This window comes from Bidens hawaiensis, unplaced genomic scaffold (assembly GCF_021521415.1).
Source record: "Bidens hawaiensis isolate Kalapana, Puna unplaced genomic scaffold, B.hawaiensis_p1.1 tig00029368_1, whole genome shotgun sequence".
In the NCBI taxonomy this organism is placed as follows: Eukaryota; Viridiplantae; Streptophyta; class Magnoliopsida; order Asterales; family Asteraceae; genus Bidens; species Bidens hawaiensis.
The window spans coordinates 235,642-247,644 of NW_027494867.1; the positions used below are offsets into that span (position 1 = coordinate 235,642).

Below are 12,003 nucleotides of genomic sequence, written 5' to 3' on the forward strand. Positions count from 1 at the left end.
TCCTTACTCTCATATTATTATCTTCTCCTACAAACACTTATTCTCACACCGGAGGGTTACCCCAAAGAGGACCCCTCTGTCCCTTTCTGAGGGGTAAGTTTACGGTGCTGTTCATTTTGTAGGTGGAAGAACCCAGATCCCAGAGATCCATCGGTGAAATAGCATAATCACACCCGAGGAAAGTAGATCGTCTACCAGTGAGTCGATCCACGTTTCTTCATCAACCCAATTAACAAAACCCCTAACAAAGATTTATCAAACATTGAACTAGTTAACAGATTTGAATAGCTAGGGTTTTGATGAGGAAGATGAACCTTAATGTTAAGTTAAATATATTGGTTTCTGGTAAGATTACCAAACTAACAAGCTGGCCTAGTGTTTAAGTCTTCTCTGTATAGTCAGAAGGACCCGGGTCAGGACAATTTTTTTTGGTATTTTATTTTCTACCCATTTTTTCTTTTATTTAGTCAATTTAACTTATTAATATATATTATAAATCAAATAAAATTATTTTAAGATTAGATAAAATTAGTTATAAATCATGTATCACTTTCCACCTAAAAACCGACTTTTGTTTTCATTAAAGTTTCGTGAAAATCCGATTATAAATTATATTATTAACTATCCTTTCACTAACTTTATAACACGCTAATGTAATAGTTTTGAAGTTAAAACTTCCGTTAAAAATAATATTCTACAAACGTGATAATCCTCAATCTCGTGTTAAATTAATATTTAGATAATATTAATATAAATGCAATCGTTAAATTACCGTTACAATTTTTTAATAATACTATAATACCAATTGCCATAAAAGATACAATAAAAATAGAATGATAAAATATACATTCAACTCTTCTAATTTTCAACAAATCGGTTTGTTTACTTTTATAAGTTGTTAGTTAATATTTTGTACTTTTAATTATAGAGTTCGTGAAGTTCAATTGTTTCGGTTTCATTTACGCACTTTCGGTTTTATTTCAAGTTTGTCTTCAACTTCAAGGTGAGTTTCTCACACCCCTTTTTTACCATTTTTAACTATTTTGGGGGTAACATATATATCCTATCAACAATTCAATTTTGTTTATTCATTATTTACAAACTACAATTCGCTACATGGACTTGTGTGTTTACTTGTTACTTGCTACAAATTACTTGCTCATGGATTACTTCAAGATAGTATATGATCATACGCCCCCCTTTGCGCTCAATACATTTGTTGTTATGAGTGGAAAAGGGCCTCATTATACGAGTACGTTGGTGCACAATCCCAACTGGAAAGGACCTTACTTGCGCTTATCTGAGTACGCTGGTGCACAATCCCAGTTGGAAATGACCTTACTTGCTCATTTACACTTGTTCATGGAATTGTATGATTTTTATGTACGTATATCAAAACTTGTGTGAGCTCACCAACTATTCATATAGTTGACCTTTATTTTATATATATACTATAGGTGCAATTATTAGAGGATGAAACGGAGAAGACACTAGAATTTAAGTTACATTAATAAATGGACAAATTGTTAATTGCTCTTTTATTTTCCTTGTATTTCTTGTTATAAACTTGTGTACTTGATGTATAAATTAATTAATGATAATATTGACACTTAATAGTGTCACATGTGTTTTGGGTAATCTGTACGTCACACTCGGGCGTATTCCGCTTTAGCCGGGGTGTTACAGTATCTGATAGAATTATTATTTTCAGCTCATGCATGTTATGTTATGATAGATTTGTTGTATTATATAATTTAATGATATCCTATATAATTTCTATTCCATTGTTCATATTAAACCAGTCCAAAATCTTTAGTTGTATGTCAGCTTTAGCGGGAAATTATGCATGCTTATAACTTATATGGTGCTGAACCTATATAGACAACATGGTGAACATGTTTATGAGAGAACACCACCTATGGCTGATGACACCAAGGTATACATACCTTAATGTCAAGTAAATCAATCGCTATTTTTAATAATGCACTAATCATCTTGCCTTTTTCTTGTATTAGAAAAACAGTGACAGTTATTGAGTGTAGTCTACACTTTAATCCATGCAAATCTCAACTTCAGCGCGAATCCAGTGATGAGGTTTATATTTTTGTTTTAACTTTCGTATTATTTATTATAACTAAAATTTTGTAGGATTGCAAATTTTAAAAAAGAAAGAGAAAGGGGAAGATCACTTACATTTTGGAAATAGGACGAGGTAGTTGATGTTTCGAGCTCCGAGGATGAGAAATGTCATGTGATTATTGATGTTTCTAGCGCTGATGACGAAAATGAAGAAGATGATAGCAGTGACTCAACTTCAACTTTCCGAACAAATTAAAAGATTCCAAGAGTTAGGGGCCAAAGTAGCAACCAGTTGTTTGAGTTTTAAGAGTTTAAATGCTTTTTATAATAACATTCCTAGAATGGATGCATGTTTTTTTAATTGAGTTCATGTTACCTTCATAAGTTTGGTGTATTGGGTTTTTTAATAAATGTTTATGATAATTGTTTTCATGTCTATATTATATATTACGGTTTAAACAAAATACTGGTGATGTGTATCATGTTATCTATAATATATATAAACAAAGATATAAAAATCCTACGTGTCGCGATGTGGTCGCTCCCCCCTTTTTTTGGAGTCACCAGATTTGTTTGATTTTTAAATGGAGACTTCTCATACATTTGACCCATATTCCTTAAACGGGTTATAACATTTGATTAAATTAAAAATTATTCTCACCAAATTATTGATGTAAAAATCCTATAAAATAGGATATAATAAAAATTAATATATGATTTATTTTAAAAAAGATATATATATTATTTAAATTAAAAAACCAATTTGATAGTAAAAAAAATTAAACAAGTCTTGGGTCTCATCAAACCATACTTATATTAATAACTTTCATAAATATTATTTATAATTAAAAAACCAATTTTATAGTAAAAAATATAAACGAGTCTTGGGTCTCATAAAAACCATATAGCTTTTAAACCGGGTTATAACATCTCCTTTATTTGTGAAACAATTTATTATCAACCATAAGTATATTATTAACTTTCATACAATAAAAAATATATATTCAAAAAATAAATAAATATTAGAGAAACAATATAAAACAACCCCCGTAATACGGGGGTTAAAAACTAGTATATTATATACTATAATGCATTTTACTAATTATGTAATACACTTCTGTTTGCCATTCCAATGAACATGTACCTCCCAAAATGTATTGGAAGGTAACCAAACCGTTGCTTTGTTAATAAATCAATGTAGTCATCATATTCTTAAGTGGATATTCCCGTCCACCGGACGGGTCAACTACTAGTTAGTATAGATAGGATAGTTCAAGTAATAGATGATAAAAAATTCAATTATTTTGTTATTATTGTTGTCGTTTTCTTTTATTGTATACCGATGGTAGAACAACTCATTCTCGATTTAAATTTCAAATATATTTAATGATATAAAACGACTATATTTGTAATACATTTTTTACATACTATAAAGAGTTTAATTATCTTTTTTTTATTTGTATTATATTATTCATCGTAATTTATATATTAATTTATCCCGTGTAATACACGGGTTTCTTAAACTGGTATATATATACATATATATACACACACACACTATTATTTATTACGTCATCCGGGTCAGTGTCCGGTCCGCTCTCCCAAGTCGGTCTGACCTGTGACCCGGTAAGGAGTCCGGGTCGACATCCAGTCCGAGTCTGAAAACATTGCATAGACCATATTTAAACCTTAAGATTTTACAATTGTACAAATAAATAATTTGAAACACATTTTGACGTAAATTGTTAGTTAAATTGAGACAAATTAATAAAAAAACATGTTATCAAAATAATTGATAAATTGATGTACTCAAATATCAAATATTTTTATCTTCACGTACACATGTGGACACATATTAAGTTTGTAATCGGTAAGATGAAAAAATAATAATGTTTTCCATTTTACATAATAATTAAGTAATATCAAACATTACATAGCATACATCAAACTAAAGATACGAAGCATTTTAACAAAAAATTGGTGGCCATCAAATTTGCTAGAAATGTTTTTTTGAATTTGTCAATTATTAACATTAGAACATAATATCATGTGAAAGGACAAACTTTATCCAAAATATAACGTTTTTTTATAAATATTTCATTTGTAAAGGAAATTGTTCTGATACAAATATAGTGATTAATTAATAGAATTATGTCATTTATCTAAAAAATCTATTGCTTTAATAGTATAGGTATATATGTATATTTATTTAAACTCTTTTAATTGTTCATAACATATGAATCCATTTTTTTATAACATATTAATTGTATTAGAGTTGTACTTTTAATTTCAAATGATGTAATTACCATTTAGTTAATATTTGAACAATTTTTAATTACGCATAAATTTTAAGATTAATATATACAATTGAAAAAATAATTATATAATGAAATTGATTTTAAATAAAGTAATGATGTTAATGAGTTTGAAACATAATTTACTGCAAATTGTAATCACTTTAATAAAATTTTAGTTAGGGAAGACTTCTGTGTAATAAAATTAAAATTAACCTGTTTAATTTTAATTATCTCTATATTAGTTTAATTATAATTAATTAGTGAAATTAGTAGAATAAAACTTTATTATTTCAATTTAACTTACATTTAACAAAAAGGTCTTTAAATCGAAATAAAACAAAAGTTTAATTAAAAATTAATTTATAATAAAATATACCTTTATTTATTTATTAATGTTGAAATGAAACTCAAGTTATTTCAATCAATAATTAACAAAGACATTTATTTGGTTCGGAGGTCATCCGTGTGTTTAACAGTGGCTACTTATTTGAAATTGAAGTGTACAAAAACAGTTATATAACAATTACTGTTTGTTTTTTCTTCCTATATATTTTTATTAATATTTTTGAATATGTTACTTTTATTTAATAGCGATATTTTTCGTTTACAGTTTGGATTGCTAAATGGTAATGATTTGAATATTCGCAGACCAATTCCATTGAAGTTGTCATTTCTTGATGAAAAGTTTTTGAAAGCAACATATTTCTATAATATTTGCGAGATTTGCACGATAATCTTGGTAAGTTGTTGGTTATATTTTATAAAGTTTCATATTGATCTCCTATACCCTATTGTATAAAGATTAATTAGTTTATTACTTTTGACAGACGAAAAATATCATCTTGCTCGAAACATATTTGTGTTAGTTGAATATGTTGTCTATATTTATATGGTATGTTGATATGATTTTCCACCCGTATATAACACAGGCAATATCCTAACTTAATGGAATAAAACAACTTAAAAAAACCGGAAGATAAGCCAAACAGTCGATAAATTGAATGTCGCAGCCTTTTTGCATATGATATTTATGGGCGCCTTATGTGGTCGCTAAAAGTGACAGGTCCACTAGTAAAGATAAGAGAGTTCATGTAATAGATAATTAAGAAAAAACTAATAACGGTATTCAATCAATTATTTTGTTATTATTGTTGTATCGTTTAAACGACGTACACACCAGTAAAACTACGACACTAGCTTTTATAATGAGACTTGAACCTCAAGTTCATTTTTTTTACCACTATGATTCCTTTTTTAATTTTGAACAGCCTATGATTCATATGTTAACTATTTTGTCGTTATGTTAACTATTATCATTGCATTGTTTTTTAATCCCTTTTTTTTTCTTAATTATCTTTTACGGGTTTCAGACATGTTGATCGAGCTTTCCGTAACAACAGAATTATTCATTCCTACACTTATTATTTTGTTGCACACTTTTTAGCTCCAGAACAGAATGGGCTCCGAAACTATAGAAATAATTCACATAAATTTAATTCCATTGAATTTAATAGAGGTCATTTATCCCTAACCACTAATCGATCTATATAAATGGTGTACGTGTTTCTTCCTATTTACACATCATATGATCACGTAACTCATGATCTCATCCTCAGAACTAATCAGCTAGTATTCGATAAATATCTGGAGTTGGTCAGATTCATCCCATCTTTGCTGTTCCCGAACTAGATGTATTAGCGTCGACACTAATGGGTATGCTTCCTTGTCAAAAAGAGGAGGTTAAGGTTGTTCTTGGAGTGTTGATAGTGTTTGTCTGGTCAGCGACTTGTTTGGCCGAAACTATTTCTGCGAGTTTTGTTTTCGGTGACTCGCTGTACGACGTGGGCAACAATAACTACATTACCTCCCTAGCGAAGGCAAACTATCCCCCAAACGGGATCGACTTCGGGAAGCCTACTGGACGATTTACAAATGGAAGAACAGTGCCAGACATTCTAGGCTAGTGTTCAGTTTATTATTCTAATTAATGCTACAGAATTGACAATTATATCCAATGAAAATTAATCAGTTTCTGCTTTTTATTTTCTTCATCCAGGTCTGAGATTGGGTTTGGAGGATTATACACCACCATACCTGGCTCCAACCACTGTTGGCCCGGTGATCCTTAAAGGTGTCAATTATGCATCTGGTGGTGCAGGAATTCTAAATGAAACGGGAAAGATATTTGTAAGTAGTGACGGATTCATGGTTTGTCTCACCGGGTTTAAAGTTAACGTGCTCAGATGTCTCATATCAACGTCTGAATTTCTTGTTCTGGTCGGGCAGGATCATGCTCGTGAAATATACACTATGAAATAACCATTTAGAAAGGATAACAGAAATAATTAAACGAATTTGATACTAATTTTTTCTTTCACTTATTTTGATTTTTAAATGCAATATGTATAGACTGATCTTTTCTCGTTAAGTACAAAAAGAACGGGCTGGCGCTCAAAATCTTGGGGTCCGGTAAAAAGCCATAATATATACATCAAAAGCCAAGGGTGTTGGTAAATCAAGAACAATCATACACACAATATGATGAAAAGAGATGAAGAACAAAGATGAGTTGAACTTTCTTGATATTTGAATCTATAGTTTTTTACAAGTGTTGATGGGTTTATATATATACCCAACCACCAGACACAACGTTTCATTGAAATGTCATGACTTAAAATGGTTTCTAACTTTCAAACGTACATTCTAAACATATTTTCTACTACTGACACTAGGACCCATATATTTAGTTTTTCAATACTCAACCTTAAACTAAATATAGTTTAAGAAGGTGTTTAAACCTTTTTGACTTCCTTTCCTATTAGCAATGGTTCATCTTCATAGACGAGATGCGCCTCTTCTTCATTGGCTCTCTCCTTATCCTTCCATGTAGAGCAATCTCTTGCAAAGTGCCTGTATTCACCACAATTGAAACATCTAAACTTGCTCTTGTCTCTGCTTTATTGATTTGAACTTCTCCCACACCCTCCCCCTTTGAATGATCATCTGCCTCTTCCACGGTTTTGATCACCACGTTCTCCTCCATAATGCTAACTTTCTGAATTACTTGCACTTGCTATCAGTAACCATCCTTGATCATCGTACTCCATTTCTTCTAAATATTTAAGGCGTTCTTCAAGAGATGTTATTCTTTCCACTGCTTCGTCAAATGGCATCTTATCAATTTCGAGTACTGCTCAATATTTGCCACATCCGGTAGATTCTTCTTTGGTACCAAGATAAGCAACTTCTTTACAATTTTCTTGTCTTTAAGAGTTGCAAAAGGACTTTTAAACATGGATGTATACTTCCTAACTTGCTTGCGAAGTTACTCATGGTTTCATTCTCATTCATCTAAAGGATTTTAATTCTCTCCTCAAAGTCTGTAGACGCACTCTGTGTACCATATCCGCACCAAGGAATTGAGTTTTTATTGCATCCCATACTTCCTTTGCACTTTCAAATTGCATCATTTGCTTTAGAAGATCATTGCTTTTATTGTATTATTCTTTATTTTGTTTACTCTTTCCGTTGTTCCAAGCATTTCCCAAAGATTATATGCATTCAGGATTGTTTCCATCGTAATTGACCATTCGTTGAAATATGATTCTATCAATTTTGGACATTGAAGAGATACGTTCCCTTACTCTTGAACCGATGTTGATGGGCTTCCATCTTCTTTGCCTTCTTTACCAACCATACTTAGTTGTCTTACTTTTTTGGACTTTCTCTTCCATACCTTGTGGTTCTTGCTTGAATCTTTCTTTTGCTTCTTGCTTATACTACACAGGTTTTGTTTGCCACATAGGTCTTGATTCTTTCTTGCCACACAGGTCTAAAAACGCCACACATGACTAACTTTCTTGCCACACAGGACTGACTTTCTTGCCACACCGCGAACTTCAACACATAGGAGTAACTTTCTTGCCTTTCTTTCACCACGAAGGAATACACGGTTTCGGTTTTCGTTTTTACTTTCTTAAAAGTTTTTGTTTTCATTCAGTTTGCTTTCATCAAATATTAATTTAATTTTAAAACTTCACTTCGTTCAATTCTGATTTAAAAAAAAAAAAAATCTTATTCCAAAAACTTTTATTGTTTTCTTAAATGATACACAGTTCATAAACGGAACTTTGCTTTTAGTTTCCATTTTTATGATTCTTTTAACTATCTAATATATGATCTCTTGAGTCAGTGTTTAAAATATAACTTAATAATTCAAAGTTGCTTTCAGGTTTGACTTATCATGAAACAATTTGTTTTTTGAAATGAAAAACATGATAAGAAAAAAAAAAACAATTTGGCTTTCACGATTAATTCAACAGACTTTCTTCAACTGACTATTGATTTTCTTTCTATCAATTGATTTTCACATAAACAACCGTCGCTTCCAAATTTTCTTGCTTTCCTGGATCGACAACTAGTGTTTCTACTTTCTGTAATTGACGATGTTGCTGATTTGATTCGAACCCGTTTGCCTTATTGATCGCTACTTTCTGGTTCCCGTCTCTGTCTTCCAAGATTTGAAACATTTGCTCTAATACCAATGTTGGTAAATCAAGAATAATCATACACACAATATAAAGAACAAAGATAAATTGAACCTTCTTGATATTTGAATCAATGGTTTAAGTGTTGATGAGTTTATATACCCAACCAACAGACACAAATGCTCTAAGCCTAATTACTGTGAAACAATTTCTAATTTTCAAATGTACATACTCGGATCGTCTTGGCCCATCCAGTTTTTTCGCATAGTAGGGTAAATTTTTCTTAAAAAATAGAAAAAAAGTATGCATTGAGTACAGCCCATCCATATTATTTGTGTCCGCCCACACTTAAATAATTTTAAAAATAGATTCTTTAAAGCCGATTAACGGGAAACCGTTTTATCTAATAAACATAAAAAAACCACATTAGCCCAATTTTTTAAAAACAAAAAAGCCCAAGCCCAAATGCTTTTTTTTAAACTAACAATAAGTCCACACTCTTAACCCTTATCGAACAACCAAAACAGAAAAGTTTTTTGTCCGGACCCTAAGGTATGAAAAATGAAATCGAACAGAAGAAAAAGCAGGTTGTTCGAAGAAGACTTAGACCACTAGACCAGGGTCGAGTAACGAGTTCTCACGGATTACAATTCAGACATTTGGCAAGCAACATGTTCATCGTCCCCCCCCCCACCCTTACCCGATATTGTATGTTAGGGTATGGAATTATTGGAAGAATTGGTATTTGAATTTGCTCCCCTCTCATGAATTAGGAATATGCGTGTTTTGATTATATGAATTCGATATATGAATGTGAATTCGAGGTATTCATATTTCCCCTCGTATCTTCTCTTTTTCTGGTACGTGTCTTTCCCCTCGCATCTTGATTTTGTTTGTTTAAAAAATTAGTTTTTTATGTGTAAAACGGTAAGTTGAATCAAATGTTTGAATTGGTGTTTTTAGTTTAATGATTAAATATAGATATTTAATTGTTTGACCCGACCGAACCCAATTGCTGACCCGAAACCTTGAAGTAGGAAATTTTTTTTTTCTTCTCGTGACTTTTGGCCTATCCATAAAATAAACGTTGAAGATCCACCACTGTACATACTAGACCCTTCTACTTTAACAAATACATAAAAAACATTCTAAGCAAACTTTCTACTAATAACACTTGGACCCCTATATTTAGTTTAACTTTCAATAGAGGGGTCGACCCAATACTCTCTCTATATACGAACTCTTCTTATATTTGTAAGATCTTTGCATGTTTTGTAGGTTGGGAGGATAAATATGGATGAACAACTCGACAACTTTGCAAACACGAGGCACGATATAATCTCGCAAATAGGTGAATCTGCAACACAAGATTTGTTCAGTGGAGCTCTATTCTCAATAACTATGGGTTCAAATGATTTTTTAACTAATTACCTCTCACCAGTTCTTTCAAAACTTGAACAAAAACTAGTGTCTCCAGAAGAATTTGTGGGACATTATTTGATTCCAAGATACAAAGGTCAGCTAAAGGTAATACCCATAACAATTGATCATGTTTTTGTATTATATATATTAATACGCGTGTATGAACCATGATATAAAACTTGCATTTTTTGGATTAATCGGTTGATTTATAAACAGAGACTGTATGTTATGGGTGCTAGAAAGATTGTCGTAGCAAATGTTGGGCCTATCGGGTGCATTCCTAATGTCAGGGACACAAATTCTTCATTGGCACGAACCAACGAATGTGTAGGTTTGGCTAATCACTTGGCTAACATCTTTAATAATCAGTTGAAAGGCTTGCTACAAGACCTAAACAACTCGCTCGAAGGATCAACATTTGTATATGCAGATGTTAATCGTATTTTTGAAGAAATTCTTGACAATTTCAAATCATACGGTCAGTAAGCAGTAACACTACTTTTTTAAGGGCACATATACGACTTACACGTTAGATAACTAGTCAACATGGCCAAAATTGGGGAAATATGTAGATGGGATGATGTAAAATACTTTTTGCTAATATTTTACATGTTTGAAAATATAAGATAAATTGAACCAGCTCATTCATAACTTAATGTATTAAAACTTGTCAAGGCTTTGTACATATATATTTTACACTTGATATATAATAGAAGTTGATTGTTAGAATTGCGTTTTTAGTCATATCTACTTACTGCAACAGGTTTTGACAATGCGGATTCAGCATGCTGTCGTTTGGCGGGTAAACATGGTGGTATAGTACCATGCGGACCACCATCTAAAGTTTGCGCCGATAGATCAAAGTACGTCTTTTGGGATCCATATCACCCGTCGGACAACGTTAATAAATTGATAGCTGAGCGGTTTATGTCTGGAGATACCAAAGAGATATCCCCAACGAACTTAAGAACCCTTTTTAAGCTTTGAATAAAAGGATGGTTTTCAATGTTACAACAAAACTAATATTTTCATTTCCTAATTGCGAGAATCTTTGCTTTGAATAAATGTACCACTACTATGTCTACGTGTAGTAATACCACTATATTGGTAAAGGGTTCTGTATTGTGTATCAACATTGTCGAATATAAGAGTAGCTTTTGCACCAGCTTGTATGCGAATAGTTAAACCTTAAACTTGATATATTTTAGTTTTTTTTTTGCCAAACATGCATCTGCAGGTCCGAACATATCTATGGATTCTTTAACAACCCCTTCAAGGCCGTTGTTACTAAGTCAAGATTTAAAAGATTGAAGCTGTTTCAGGCCAAAATAAAGATCAACACAAGTAAGAATCAGTGGACGATGATCTGAATATTTTTTAGTGAGGGCCGTTAGAGTCGTCTCCGACCACTTATTCATGAAATCGTGACCCACTAGCACCCTATCAATTTTACAACACTTATTTCCGACATCCGACTGATATGTATATATACTACCCCATTATGTGTTCTCACATATCTGCCCTCATAATAAATTCATTAAAATCGTTCGCGCTTTACACGCAAAACGTAGAATGCTTTCGTTCACATGGGTTTTTTATATAGTTAAAATTACCTAAGAGAATTCATAGGCCCACCCACTCACTTTTCAACGGATTAAGTTCCTCCCATAAGGCTTTTTTAAGATATGTTTCTTGTGCTTTTTTAAGATATGTTTCTT

General features: G+C 31.7%; 1 protein-coding gene across 1 annotated transcript; it reads left to right on the top strand.

Moving 5' to 3' along the window:
- Nucleotides 1-6,085: 6,085 nt before the first annotated feature.
- Nucleotides 6,086-11,272, top strand: LOC143578853 (GDSL esterase/lipase At4g16230-like). Its single transcript, XM_077062322.1, has 5 exons — nt 6,086-6,335; nt 6,433-6,563; nt 10,142-10,390; nt 10,502-10,763; nt 11,049-11,272. Exons 1-5 carry the CDS (start codon nt 6,086-6,088, stop codon nt 11,270-11,272), a joined length of 1,116 nt encoding a protein of 371 aa, XP_076918437.1.
- Nucleotides 11,273-12,003: the final 731 nt, after the last annotated feature.

What these genes read in the sequence shown, in the direction of transcription:
- LOC143578853 (XM_077062322.1), top strand. Translation starts at nt 6,086, where the DNA reads ATGGGTATGCTTCCTTGTCAAAAAGAGGAGGTTAAGGTTGTTCTTGGA. An exon ending in AACAGTGCCAGACATTCTAG is followed by an intron (nt 6,336 to 6,432) that starts GCTAGTGTTCAG and finishes TTCTTCATCCAG; the next exon opens with GTCTGAGATTGGGTTTGGAG. An exon ending in ATGAAACGGGAAAGATATTT is followed by an intron (nt 6,564 to 10,141) that starts GTAAGTAGTGAC and finishes CATGTTTTGTAG; the next exon opens with GTTGGGAGGATAAATATGGA.